Genomic DNA, 14,700 nt, shown 5'->3' on the forward strand with positions numbered 1-14,700 from the left:
GAGGAAACGATGAATACAAATGTGATAGCATTCGCGGCTCCACACAGATATACACAGGAATCCGTACTGCCGTATCCTGGCCACCAAGCAGCCCCAAGTGAGGTGGTGCGTGTCGGGAGGGCAGTACAACAAGTCGTTTTCTGACAAGCCACCGTTGTGTTTTTAGTTTTAGCGTTCTCCCCTTGGTTGCGTGGATGGTTTCCGGGCATTCAGGATTCCTCGCACACCTCCAAACACTCACTTCTTGAAATTGGCCAAATATCTTATTTGCAGGACCATTGTTACCGAGGCTCTCCTGGGTTTTTAATTGGCATAGTTGGCATTCTATATTTGCCTGCAATTGTGGATTTCCAAAACGAAAACTTTTACGATTACCAATCGGTTATCTGCAATACACGGAATTAAACCGGACGCCCAGCAGACTTATCATTGAGTCGGTCTTTACCCCGTTTTTACCACTGGCACATCCGAGCTGAGCCAACGTGGGGGCCATCGCTGTACTTACAGGTGGCTTTCCACTGGCCATGTGCCGGGCCCGTAATAGCAGCTGTCTCGTGCACAGAGACACATACAGATATATACACACAGAGCTACATACAGAGATACACACACAGAGATACACAGAGATCCATACACACAGGTACATACACAGAGATACACACAGAGTTACAACATTGTGTGTATACTTTGCGTGTACTGTGCGTGTACTGTGCGTGTACTGTGTGTGCTACTCGGTAGGCAGCTGTCTCGTCGTGCGGTTTCGATTTGTTGCGCCCTTTCCTTGCAACGTTTCTACCACGACTGCCGCCTCCGCGTCGAGCGAGGGTAATCCCGTGAGCCTGTACCTTGACACTCAAGCGCTCGTCGCGTTGCCTTCCGATTGGGTCCGTCTGCCAGGCGAGGCACACCATCAACGGCATGCGCAAGTGCTTCCTCTTCCTGCTGCAGTGTCAGCTATCCCTGGTGCTGCTGCAGGTGGGTGCACGCTTCGCGGGGGCGCTGTCCGTGAGGCCCGCTCAGCGACTCGACAAACCGCGGTGGGGCCGTGGAGCCGTTTGGGCTGCACGACAGTCGGACGAATTGTCGCGATTCGGTGTCACGATTCTGTTCCAAGAATTGACACCTCTAATTAGGGAAGGAGTTGGTTACAAGCACACCCCTTGAGAGCAAGGCCATTGTGCGTGTTTAGATCCACACCTATTCGCAGCTCCGATTAGCACGGTTGGCTACGTACGGTGCGACAGAAGTTCAACATACATGCGTACATCCGAAAGAGTGTGCTTGTATCAGAAGTTTAACTTCGACTCCCCCCACCGGTATCATGTAATCACGTGGTGTGAAAATATAAAGTGTGCTTATATTCAGCTTAAAGTCTATATATCGTTTTTACCATCTCGTTTGCATCGTTTTTCTTACATTAGCATAGCATTAGCATAACGATTGCATGCATTTGGCACGAATTGTAATTAACTTGATATCGCACGCAAAGCTTTCAACTCACGGAGTGTGAGTGGGTCACTCCACGCCCGGTCAGTGGTAGCCGTGTGAACGTCGCGTCTACTCCGCAGTAGTCGAGATGTGGGCGCTACGGAGGGGAGAATGACGGATGCCTGAACCAGGCGACCCTTCCCAAACGTCAGACAATAATAACCCTGCTCGCTCCACCTCGACCATTATTATAATTGCTGAAACAAGGCACTATATGAATGTCGATAAGATATAGCTCAAATGTGTTTTGATTAATTTGATTAAACAAGTCTCCGTTGTGTGGCAGTAGAATTTCCTAACGTGACTTAGAGAGAGAGCAGAGTAACTCAAGGACTCTCCTGCCCCCTCCTGATTTTAGACGACTTCGAGGAACCGCTCTGGGATTAGCTTACTGGGAAACGGCCCCGTTGCCTGGTGGCCCAGCCCAAGTCGCGGATAGCAAGTTTGTGAATAACGAGGTGAATGTCTGCTAAAGTGATTTTGTTTGCGTTGCGTGCGGCAGGTCGTGAGCTGCCTAGTCCAGCTGCCACCACCACTCAGCACGACCGACGTCCTGTGGATGTCCTGTGTGTCGCACCCGCTCATCAGGTGCGATTATAAACTAAACTAGAAACTATTTTTACTTTTACCAGGCAACGCCCACTGAGCTATATATAGCTCTTTTTCAGAAGCAACCTGGCCACAAATGATAGCTCAACGAAGTGGCTTATCACGTGGAACTATATAACAGCCAAATAGTGTGAATGCACGTTTATTATAAATGTGGAGGGAAAAACCAAAAGACCCGGAGAAAAATCCACGCGATCACAGGGAGAACACGCAAACTGCAAATATGCAGGCATCAAAGGTCGGGATCAAACCCTCAACCTCCTGCACACCAGGCGAGGTGGTTAACATCTCGCCACCTTGGCATCCTGGAGTTCACAAAAAACATTATTTTGATTCATAGCCATGGTGAGTGATATATGTTTATATATATGAATTGGTCCCGTGCTTTCCATACACCAACCTACACTGACCACCGCGGTGGACTTACAGATAATTGCGAAAAAATATATTCATCAATTATTTATTGATATCTGCTTGCTCAGATCATGGTAATTGTGACGGAGCCACGGCCGAGGGCCCTCCTCGTGTTGAATTTCCACCCCCGCTCCTCTCCCTCCCCTCTGCAGCGTGTCGCTCCTCGGCAAGCAGCCGGACAACTCCGTCATGACGATCGCCACTGGCAAGAATCTTATGGTGCTGCCGCGCAGGGTGGGTGCCACTGTGGCAAGATGTTAACACCCTCGCCTGGTATACGGGAGGTCGTGGGTTCCATCCCGACCCTGCGGTGTCTCTCCCCGTGGTCGTGTGGATTTTTCTCCGGATCCTCAAGTTTTTCCCTCCACATTTAGAATCAACGTGCTTTCAGAGTATTTGGCTGCTATAAATTTCCATCTGATAAGCCACTTCATTGAGCTGTCATTTGTGGCCTGGTCGTTTCTGAAAAAGAGCAACACAGCTCAGTAGGCCTTGCACCTCGTAAAATACAAATAGTTTAGTTTAATCTGCAGAGTCTCTGCTCCGCATCCAGCGTCGACACGAACTCGACTTGCCGCTCTTTCTCTTGCAGCGGCTTTTGGCTCGGCCATCGAATCAGATGGTCATCGCATCTCGCGCCTTAATATGCGCTTCTGTGACCGTCCGGAACGATATTAGGAAACAATCGGAGCTATGCACTTTTAAATCTATATTGAAAACTTATTTGTTTATAACTGCTTTTTGTGTTTAGTTCGTTACATTTTCCCCCGCACCTCCGATTAGCACGGTTGGCTATATACGGTATGAAAGAAGTTCAACGTACGTACATACATACATACATACGTGCCGCCCCCATTCCCCCCCCGCCCCTCGCTCACCATGACAGACCGTGCACTACTATGTGCTCTGCTTCCTGGGCAAGTTCCTCCCGTCTGTGTGCATTTACCTGTGCTGCTTCGCGCTCACACTCAACGGCTTCTGCCGGGCGGGCAGCGAGAGCATGGGAAACCACAACGCCACGCACTGCGACGCCTACCCCTTCAGGTGCGGACACGGGGGGGGGGTGGCTCGCCCACCTGCGTGTGTGCACGCGTGTGTGCACGCATGCGTGCATGTGTGTGTGTGTGCGTGACCGGTAGCAGAATGTGTGGTCCAGGTGGTGGTGTGTGTGGTCTGGATCGTGTGTTCTGAGTGGTATAGAGCAGTGGTTTTCAACCTTATTCTGCCGCTGTACTACCCCCTTGTTGAATTTAGTTTCACCCGAGTATAAACCCCCCTTGCCTGACCCAACATGGTTCTGAGAAATAAATCTATTCATAATGAACGTCAATAATTTAACCAATTGTCCATTTTGTAAGGTATCCTAACTTGCGAGTAACTGCAAGCGAGGAAAAAAATGCAACAGACGCTCTGCGTACATGACGTCATCTGTTCACACTCACTGGTTACTCTTGGAAACCCGCACTGTTTACTATCAATGAGTTGAGAAAGGTATTTTATATTGTTCGAGATTACCCTGTGGATTTAAATGTTATCGTAGATATTTAATATTGGCAGATTCATCCATGAATATTCACCAATCGCTCACGTATCATTTCATTTCACATTTATAAATAATTTTGCATACCCCCTGGGACATTGCCACGTATCCCCCAGGGGTTCTCATGCCCCCGGTTGAGAACCACTGGTGTAGATGGCCAGCCGCCACAGGGTGTTCTTGGCAGTGTCGTTAGGATGGTATGGCCTCCCATCACCAGGGTATGACAGGCTGGCACCAAGGGTGTGGCCTGTGTGGCATGGATGTCCAGCCGCCACACGGTGGTCTAGGTGGGGTGGCCGGCTCGTCCTAGGTTTGTCGTTTGATTGCACCGGGACTTGGATGGCAAGGAACCAGGGTGGTGTGGCCTGTTCGGGGGGTTTGGTGAGTACGAGGTTTGTTCTGGCCGGTGTGGTTGCTTTATACCGAGGTGTCATCTCCGTGGTATGGATGGCCAGCCGTCACGTGGGTGTTGTGGCTGGTGTGGTGAGGATGTTTATGGTCTCCCATCACCAGCGTGCGGTTAGGATAGCACCTTGGTGTGGTGTGGGTGGTGACTGCGGTGGCGTGAGTTTATCTGCCGATCCTCGTGTACGCTTACCGATCTAACCCGTGCGCTGTTCTCTGCCACCACCACTACCACCATCACCATCTCTGCCACCACCATCACCACCACCAGCCAGTTTGATGGGACACTGTGGTTCGGGGATTACTCCAACGCTCTGCTCCTGGCGCAGAAAATCACCGCCGGCTTCCTACTCCTCAACAGCCGTGAGTGGCGTCTGATACGGGGCTCTGGGAGAGACGCTCTGTTGGGCCGCGTGCTGAAAATAGTGATGGTAATAAATAGCATTTAACTATCGATTAACTTTTGAATTTTACCAGGTGAGGCCTACTGATCTATATATAGCTCTTTTTCAGAAGCGACCTGGCCACAGATGATAGCTCAACAAAGTGGCTCATCGCGTGGACATTTATAGCAGCCAAATACTCTAAACGCACGTTTATAAACGTGCAGGGGAAAAACCGGGGGACCCGGAGAAAAATCCACACGACCTTTGGGAGAGAGAGAGAGAGAGACGCTCAAACTCCAACTATGCAGCAGCGTCGGGATTGGGATCGAACCCACGACCTCCTGTATACTGGGAGGGATAGTTAACATCTCCTTGCCACCGTGGCGCCCCACTGCTTGTTCTCACCCCCGCTGGTGGTGGGGTCTCCACGAGTGCTCGAGAGCCCCTCTAGAGGGTACACGCACCCTTTAACCTCTCAGCAACCGGGGCTAGCTGCAGCGACGTGTGTGAGACTACAGGGGCGGGGGGGTGTAATGTCGTTGTGTCTGTCCCTTGGCAGTGTGCGTCCTGGTGACCCACGTGCATCGCACTCAGCCGCTCTGGAGGCACAGTCCCTTCACCAACACGTGGTGGACAGCAATGGTGCCCTTACTGTGAGTACTGTGCAGTGTGCAGCTAGCCCCTAGCCCTTACTGTGAGTACTGTGGAGCATGCAGCTAGCCCCTAGCCCTTACTGTGAGTACTGTGCAGCTAGCCCCTAACACTCACTGAGTACTGTGCAGTGTGCAGCTAGCCCCTAGCCCTCACTGTGAGTACTGTGTAGCGTGCAGCTAGCTCCTAGCCCTTACTGTGAGTACTGTGCAGTGTGCAGCTAGCCCCTAACCCTTAGTGTGAACGTTGTGCAGCGTGCAGCTAGCCCCTAACTATTCCTGTGAGTGCTGCCTCATTAATCTCTCGCCCCCTAACCCTTCACTCGCATGGAGTCGGGCTGCCATGCTGCCATTGCAGCGTGAAGGGCCCAACAGTCCCAGTCCTCACACTGATGCTTCACTGCGTCACCCCACCCAGCACTCGCCAGTAACCCGTCGTCAATAACACTCGGTGTGTTTAATTGTGAGGACTGGCCGACCCGTTCATAGACGTAACCCTTCGCTTGCATCGAGACGATAACAACCTCACGAGGTATGCGAAAAAAGTTGCATCGTTACATCAGCAGTTGATGTTGCTGCTCAGCAGGTGCCCAGGTTTTGTTGTTCCACTGCAGCAACCGAGCTGAGCCGTGTGCTGTCGATGTGTCTTTCAATATGCGTGACGTTGTACGTAACGATGGGGTTCACTCGACTCCCCCCAACCAACACAGATTGCTGAATTCACCACAATGTGTGTAGTATAGAAAAAATAAAAACAATTCTTGAATGGAATCACGAGCGTGACGAGGATCGGCCTGCGCCAAGCCAGTCCGGCTGCGGGCATGTCGCCGATCACGCCGCACGCCCCCCACGTGCCCCCCCCCCCCATGCCCCCCGCCTAGCCCCCCACGTGCCCCCACGTGCCCCGCGTGACCCCACCCGTGCCCCCGCGTGACCCCACCCATGCCCCCACATGCGGCCCCGCCCGCAGGTTGGCACTGCAAGCGGTGCAGGCGGCGGTGGATGTGCAGCTGTGGCGGAACGGGGAGAGCCTCGTGGCGGTGTGGCTGGCCGACGTTCCCATCGTCACGTGGCTGATGGGCTTCCTGTGGCTCGTTCCGCTCGTCGTGATCAACGAGCTCATCAAGCTGCATGAGATCCGGTGAGTGTGCCCCTGGCTGCTGCTTTAATTATAGATCATAAATAAAAAATAACACTCAACCAGTGGCCATTTCATTAGGCTTACACGATTACTACGATTTACTGCGCTTGTTTACCCAGGATAGCTTAACTGAGTCTCACGACTCTTTGCCAGGGAGGGTCCTGCAAAGTTTTCACAGCGGGGCGGCGATGATTGCAGCTTATGTCTTCCAACCGAGTAAATTTACATCGTTTACTTAAAAGCTATGGGGGGAATATTGTGTTTGAGTTGTTTTATTGCAACCCTGGCTGCTGGGCTGATGGGGGCGACTTTGGTTTGCTTGGGGTTAAGTGGCTTGTGGGGGGGGGAGGGGGGTGTTGATAATGACACTGGGCCAGCGGCACCAGGATGCTGTGGGGGGGGTTCAAGTCCCTTGGAGCTGGGACTCACGACGGCCACGTCGCTGCCACCACACTAACGACGTCCTCTCTCCTCCCCCCCCCCCCCTCCCGCTGCTGGTGCGACAGGATGCGCGTGCGCTACCAGAAGCGGCAGAAGCTGCAGTTCGAGACCAAGTTGGGCATGAACTCTCCCTTCTAAGCGCTGGCCAGGCGGTGCCGGTCGCCCGTCTGCGCCGCCCACCGCTCTGCTGAGCTCATGGCGAGAGACGTGCTGTTCACCGTGCTGTTCACCGTGCTGTTCACCGTGCTGTTCCCCGCGCTGTTCACTACCGTGCTGTTCCACCCCAACCCCCCCCCCCTCCTCCGTTGTCCCGGATATGACGAGTCGAATTGGACAAAATCGACGGACACGACGCAGCCAACCTTTGCCGGCGATCACCTCCCTCTCTTCCTCCTGCCTCATCCTTGGTTTTCCCTGTTAGCGCGTTGTCTCAAACTACAACGGAGGGGAATCGGCGATGAAAACCCAATACCTCTTTATTTTTGTCCGCTCTTTGCAACCAAGCCACGCCCGGGGGCCATGCTGAGCAAACCCGGCACGGCTCGGCAGGCGCCGGGTTGTTTTTCCACAGCAGTCGGGCGCCGTGCCGCCGACGTCACGCGCAACGTACGAGCTTAGATGTAAGCGTATACGTTGAACTGCTTACCGTACGTAGCCAACCGTGCTAATCGGAGGTACGGGGGAGGGACAATAAACTAACACACAAAAAGCAGTTCTAAAGAAATTAGTTTTCAATCGAGATTTAAAAAGACGACGCGACGTGACGAACGTGTCGTTCGCCCCCTCCGCCCCTGGCCCTGCTTGGCCCCCCGAGCCAGATTCAGATGCTGTCGCGAGGGCCCGTGTATCACGGTTTGGTTCCGGCTCGGCACGGTAAAGTGCCGGCGGCGAAGCCACCCGTTAGCGTGTGCCGCGCGGTGCCCTGCCGCGCTGCCCTGGCTCGGATGCACCAGTATGAAAAACGGGTATTGAGAGAGGATGAGTATTAACGAGAACTGGGGGAACAAAGATGGGTTACTTGGCTTCGGAAGGAACTGGCGACCGGTTTGAGACCCGGCGTGTTTGAACCTCGACTTCCGTCGCGGACTTGGCGCCCTCGTCGCCGCCGCCGCCACTTCTCGCACTCGACGGCGGGAAGTTGTCAGCGGTTGTGCGGAGACTGAATTCCCGCATGGAAATGTGGGAAATTTACCACTGGCTCAGGAAAGGCCTTCGGAGATAAGAGCGCCGCCCTTTCTACTTGTGCTCGGTTAACCACTGGGAGACTTTGACTCTGGATGTAATTGTTACGTCACGCGTGTGTGTGTTTTGTCTTGGATACTCGTATGCGCCGTTTATGCGCACGTTATTCTATGAGCTATATATCAACAATTTGCCTTGCTGCAGTTTGGCCAGGTTATAGGGATGGCTTCCCAACTCGGTGTATGCAGTGTCCCATCAGGTTAGCGTCTTCATTGACAGGTTCATATACACAAGAGGATAGGTAGGTGCTCCCACTGAAATTTGAGTCAAGTAATTTATTATCCATTTCAGTCGTCATCAGAAGCCGTGATCAATCTACTGCTGGATGAAGGCCTCCCCAAGTCACTGCTGCCTCGTGATCCTGCAATGTAACACTTTCGCCTGGCTCCTCCACACGAGCTGATTTCACCGCACCATCTCCATGGTACTCTACCTTTAAAACAGATCTCCCTTTTGCGCCACCAGTGACACCTTCACTTTTAAATATGCAATCAAACGAAAAAGGTCTTGATTGATTTCATGAATCCATTTCATTTATGATGCTACCATCAGTCGTGCCAAATGTTTATTCTGTTTTATATCTGCTTTGGTTTTCATTCTTTAATTCTATCTCTTGACCTGGCTTTCGGATGCATTTCTCAGACTTTTCACTTTGGCCAAACTGCACAGCCCAGAGATGGGCCCTCATTCCGCACACGGGCCAAACATAATGTGTTTAGTACAATGATCAGAGCGTTGGCCTCGTTTTCTCACGTTCAAAGGTCGGTCGTGAAAATAGGGAACGCGACCACAAAGTCCGTCCAGCAATCGGATACTGTTGCGTGCAACTTGCAATCGGTTTCCTACTTTCAAAATCAGTCGAGCGTTTGTACAGCAGTCTTGAGAGCGTCGTTTTGGTTACGTCGAAAAATAATGGGGGAGGAGGTGGGTGGGGTTGCGGTTGTTTTTACGTTTATTTATGAAATATTTGCTGTGTGTTGCATCAATACTCGTGTAATAGCGGAGGTCGACCTCCACACGTGGCAACTCCAAAGTTGGTGCTACAAACGCCACTTACGGGTTTTCCAGTTTCAGCCAACACTCGCAGTTGGTATAGTTATTCACGACAATGTAGAGACAAAACGCATAATAATACTGATGTTCTATGGGTGCTGAGCAGATGAACAGTTTCCAGACGAGCTCTCCATGGCTCGCGACGTAGCTGAGAGAGACGGTAGTACGGCAGTACGGCAATACATTGATTAATCTATCTGATCGGAGGTTTGGAGCATCGCCACTTTTTCATATGCGTGGGTATCCTGCTCCCACACGCCACGCAAATGTTAATTAAATTAGCCAAGCATCCCCAATGTAGCAGGACCCACCTGCAAAAGAATATTGTGACTCACTGAGGCTTTTTTCTACTATTATTGCATCAGCGATGCCATCTGGTAGAGGGAGCCCTAACGAAATCACAGCTATTGCATTACGATTGCACTCCTCGGATAAACCAATCTCTTGAAACCGAGAACACCTGGAGCGAAGTGTGTAGCCTGCCCCCAAACCCGGTCACAGACCACTCAACTCGCGCACCTCAGCCTAGCAACACGCTTCGGCATAGTTGTATATTGTTGTCATTGCCATAGAAACGATGACTGGATTTCCCGAAACCCGGTTGCCCATGGCAGTGCCACTACGCTATTGGCTGCGGCGCAGATAGGCGGGCGGGCCTCCCGAGGTTTGGGGATCGGTTCGAGACGGCGTCGTTGCTCCATTGAGGAAAATTTACCGTCGCCGAAATCTCACGCCTGTGGCTAAGTTGTCAAGTTTTACGTTTGTCGTCGAAAAACTAAAATGTGCATTTTTAAAAGCGTCTCCATGTTTAGTTGCATATTTTAAATGTGTGTGTTTAACTGTGCCTAATAGATCAGGGATGAGTTTCAGTAAAAAAAATATATATTTTCTTTTCAATTGTGTCGTCACTTCGACGTGTGTTTGTGCTAACAAAAGTGACGTAGTTACCTGATGCCACGTGACCTAACTTGTGTGGTGTGGAAATTTTCTGAAGTGATGCGATACGAGTGACGCCATTTCCCGTGATGTCACGGGAAAACGGCAGATCATTATTGACACGTGGTTTTGTGTGTGTCCAGTTTTTTTACCCCCCGCATCGTCTGAATTTCGTATACTTCGGATTAATCGGAAAATTGTGAACGCATCCCCTACGATGGATGCTCTTTCTCGAATGTAAAGTAACTTGTTTGATCTTGATTTGAAGCTTATGCTGCCTGCCATTGTCTGCATCAGATGCACTATTAAGACATCTTCCCCCCCACCCCCCAAGTTGGTGACTGCTGCGATCGTTTCACGACGCAGCCTCGCGACTCACATTTGTTGCACTTTCTAGGGTTAGGTTTTCCTCGAGTAAAGTTAAACCAAAAAAACAAACATTGATGAAAATGAGTCGATCAAAATTGTTGCGTGTTGCCGACAGGATCCGAGGTCACCTGTGCAGAAGCGCGGGTGTTCGCCACTACATCTGTCACGTACTTTCGAGTTGTACCCCAGATGCGAAACGATCGGGCGTCGTGTTGAACAACGATGCGGTACAACGGGGCCGTCCATAAATGACGTCACGCACCTAGGGGGGGAGGGGTCAGACATTTGTGACGATGTGAGGGGGGGGGTTGAGAAATGTGACGTCACATCAAAATGCGCAATTAAATAGACTTTTTCATAAATGTTTTCTCCTACATCAGAGTGCAGCGCCACATTAAATACGCACTACAATGACAATAGTTTAAAGCGATTTGAAGCATGTTTTATTTTTGGGGGAGGGGGCAGAGCTTTTTGACGTCATATTTGAGAGGAGGGGGGTCAAAAATCGTCCAAAATCGCGTGAAGTCATTTATGGACGGCCCCATCCCGAAACGCACGTCCGGAGAGCCTGGACAGCGCAACCACGAAAACATTCGCAAGTGGGACTGTTCGTCTCCTTGGCTTGAGTTTTACCCTGACACCAAAGTTTTTTCTCTACCTCCTGAAAGAACAAAAACTAGAACGTTCTCAAATCCATCGGCCAAACGTCCACAAATAGTCCTGAGCAGTGCTCCCCAACCAACCTGTGGTCCGTAAGGCCGTGGAAAGTGGTCTGTTCAACTAATAATAATGACAATACATTACATTAATAATTCGCCTTTCTAGAAGGTACTCAAGGCGCTGTACTTCACAAAAATATATAAATCATTGGCCAGGGGGAGGAAAAACACAACTATCGAAGGAAAATGAATAAAGAACCAAAGGCGAGAGAGAGTGGTGGGGGGGGGGGGGGGTTAAGCACCACCGCTGTTTCTCTCCCAATCGCGGGCAGCACTGGGCAAGGCGTTCCACAGATAGAGAGCGGCACAGGCCACCGGCACGGGGCAATGCCCAGTTCGGGGATGGCACATGGCACCGGCCATCGGAGAACGAAGCCTTCGCTATGGGCCACACACATCGTGGTGGTCGGTAAATCTGCGAGGTCGCTTGGGTTTGTGTCCACTTTTTGAGAGCCCTACAGGTCAGAAGGAGGACGGTAAAACTCCCACTTGGAAGTGTATCGGAAGCCGGTGACGAGAGGCCTCGACTGAACTCGTATGTTCGCATGCTGGGATTTTTGAAAAGGGGTGCAGCGGTGGTGAGATGTTAACTTCCTCGCCTGGTGTGCAGGAAGTCGTGGGTTCGATCCCGACCCTGACGCGTTGAATATTTGGAGTTTTCGTCTGTCTCTCCCTGTGGTCGTGTGGCTTTTTCTCCGGGTCCTCCGGTTTTTCCCTCCACATTTAGAAACATGCGTTTAGAGTATTAGGCTGCTATACATTTCCACATGATAAGTGACTTTGTTGGGCTATCATTTATGGCCAGGTCGCTTCTGAAAAAGCTAACATAGCTCAGTGGGCCTTACCTGGTAAAAAAAAATTATAGGTTGGAAACTAATGATGTTGAGGCTTTCAATGTGGCTTGTAATGTATTGCTCTATGGTCAATATTTTAAACGGGTACCACCACTATGTCAAGGTGAGCTGTAGTGCTGTGGAGAGACCTGGCTTTCGCCATAGGAATGTTGACATTTACATCACCTGCTCAGGAGCGCCACGCACAGCGAGTGTCGCCTACTGCTCGTTTGGGCAGCGAGACACTTTGATGTAAATCAATTGCTGAGATTGTTGTAATATAACCCCCAAACGTTTTGACTCTTGCCGGCCAAAACAAGGCCATAATAGAGAGGGTGTTTTTGGTGTTAGATTGCGTAAATATAAATGTGTCGTTCAACCTGCCACCACCGAACACAGCCATTAAGTAAGGTTTGTCACGTATGCAAAACATGCAAATTTGTTACGAGTTCAGCACACCGGTGTGTAAACTCACAGCATTTCCAATTCGAGCACGACGTTTCGCCGATAGTTACAACCAGCCTCATCAGGCAAAAGCCAGAATTGAACATAACAAGGCCGTTTGCTTCATAATACCTGCAATCTAGTGATGTTACGTGACGTGCAAGGCATTATGGGATGGACCAAGCCAGCTGTCAGTCTCGCTTTGTGCCGTCACATTAAATCGACTGTTGCGCGTGCTATTATTGCTCTCGTTTCAGTTCCAGCCTGCACAACACATTTCTGTTAGTCACGCGTGTCTCGTCACTTGCGTAAAGTGTGTGAATTGGTCTGACTGCGCATTTCAGCAAGTCCTCGTTTAACCCGGTAGCAGTAGGAATAGATGTGTTCCTTGAAAGTGTCGCGGTAAGCGGAAAAACTTGTGAAGCGAGAACTATTTCCCCCTAAAATAATGCAACGATCAAGTTTTAAGAGAGATACGTTGTACTCCTTTTACTACGCACGCAGTGAGATGGCACGACTAATAACCGAGGGTACGTCACCGCGTTACGGATTCATTCCACGTGCTGTATCGCAACGCGCAGCCGTGCAGCTGAAGTAGTTCGTTGTCGACCGCTCAGAAACTGCGTCATAACGGGGTGCGCGCTCCGCGTTGTGCGAAAACCGTTCCCCGAATGGAAGAACCGTGTTCTCGTCGAAAACGGGTTGCGTTAACACCCCACGCGTTAAGCGAGGACTTGGCCGTGTTGGCGTCGAGAGCGCGTCACAGTTTCCTGCAGTGTGATTGGCCCAAGCCCACGCTGCTGGGCGGCGAGGTGGAGCTGATGCTGTGGCTTCTGGACCAACGATCAATGATGAATAATATTAACGTGTTTTAAGCAAACAGATAGTCAACCGCCGGCTGCATTATTATTATCGAGGCTTCACCAACCCCCACCCCTCCATTTCCTATGCGTACGTACATTTTGTCAGTAGACCCCCTCCCCCCATACGGAAGCGTACGCGTTTGGGTTAACCCCCCCAATCCCCCCCTCCATGCGTACGGACTCAATGGATGGGCCCCAAAGAGACCTCAGCGCGCTGAGCACCGAGGGCTTTGCTGGAGGACGTCAATGTTTCACGACGCGTGGAGGGGGGGGGGCTTGTGACTACGTCGCGCAGTGTAAGGAGGCCAACTTGTGTTTATTTCGGTTAGCTATGTGTGTGTGTGTTTTTAATAAAACCGTTTATGTTGTGGTAGAAGCATTGTAATGCAGTCCAATCGTTGTTTCAATATAAATTAAACGTATTTTACTATGTACGTCTTGTAAAACGTGGTTTGTTAAAAAAAAATGTGCTGTATGTAATACGCGACATAAGATCGCGACTGGGTCCACAGCGGAGTGCAGTAACCATGCCACCACTCCACCCAAGTATCATTCTAAGCGCTTCTAAATACACCATCGTCACAATAAGTGAACCGAGTCACTTGCCTGCCCTGAGGTTTCACGAATACATTGATAGAACAGCCTGCTACCGATTACCAGGACAATTACGAAGCCACTGGATATTTTCACTTTTAAATCATCTCGTTTGAAAACTCGTCACTTAGAACTGCTTGTTGTGTTTAGTTTGTTGTCCTTCCCAGGCACCTCCGATTAGCGCGGTTGGCTACGTACGGTGCGGAAGAAGTTCAACATAAAGACAAACACTCCGCCATTCAGTCATCATTGTCCTTGGGGCTGGCTGACACCACACTATCCGTCTCGCCAGTCGCAACTGTGGCCTCCAACAAATATGCGACTCCCCCCATGAACTCGGAGGTAACTCAACGCTTGACTAGAGCCATGTGCAAACAACGGGGCAGAGCGAGAGATAAATGCACGGGAAGAGACAGATGAGCGACACAGACTGTGAGAAAAAATATTAAGGGGAGATGCAAAGGCGTGGAGAACCCAGAGACATGGATACAGGGGAGGTCAAGGAGAGGAATGTACAGAGAGACATGGGCGCATTAAAGAGAGAACAGACACATTGAGATACAGGGCACAGCG

The 14,700-nt window shown here is 50.8% G+C and overlaps 1 protein-coding gene across 6 annotated transcripts in view; it reads left to right on the plus strand.

Annotated features, from left to right (window-relative positions):
• TMEM94 (transmembrane protein 94) overlaps nucleotides 1-13,967 on the plus strand; it is a 41,125-nt gene extending 27,158 nt beyond the window's left edge. For all 6 annotated transcript variants that reach the window (XM_032967176.2, XM_032967181.2, XM_032967182.2 and 3 more), the window contains 8 exons: nucleotides 898-975; nucleotides 1,991-2,076; nucleotides 2,664-2,745; nucleotides 3,398-3,555; nucleotides 4,728-4,819; nucleotides 5,402-5,495; nucleotides 6,463-6,633; nucleotides 7,140-13,967. In XM_032967176.2, the coding sequence (XP_032823067.1) occupies nucleotides 898-975; nucleotides 1,991-2,076; nucleotides 2,664-2,745; nucleotides 3,398-3,555; nucleotides 4,728-4,819; nucleotides 5,402-5,495; nucleotides 6,463-6,633; nucleotides 7,140-7,212 (834 nt within the window). In that variant the 3' untranslated portion in view covers nucleotides 7,213-13,967. The remainder of the gene's footprint in view (nucleotides 1-897; nucleotides 976-1,990; nucleotides 2,077-2,663; nucleotides 2,746-3,397; nucleotides 3,556-4,727; nucleotides 4,820-5,401; nucleotides 5,496-6,462; nucleotides 6,634-7,139) is intronic.
• Nucleotides 13,968-14,700: the final 733 nt, after the last annotated feature.

The sequence above is a fragment of the Petromyzon marinus genome, chromosome 37, assembly GCF_048934315.1.
Source record: "Petromyzon marinus isolate PM22_M1 ecotype Great Lakes invasive population chromosome 37, UKy_Petmar_22M1.pri1.0, whole genome shotgun sequence".
Taxonomy (NCBI): domain Eukaryota; kingdom Metazoa; phylum Chordata; class Hyperoartia; order Petromyzontiformes; family Petromyzontidae; genus Petromyzon; species Petromyzon marinus.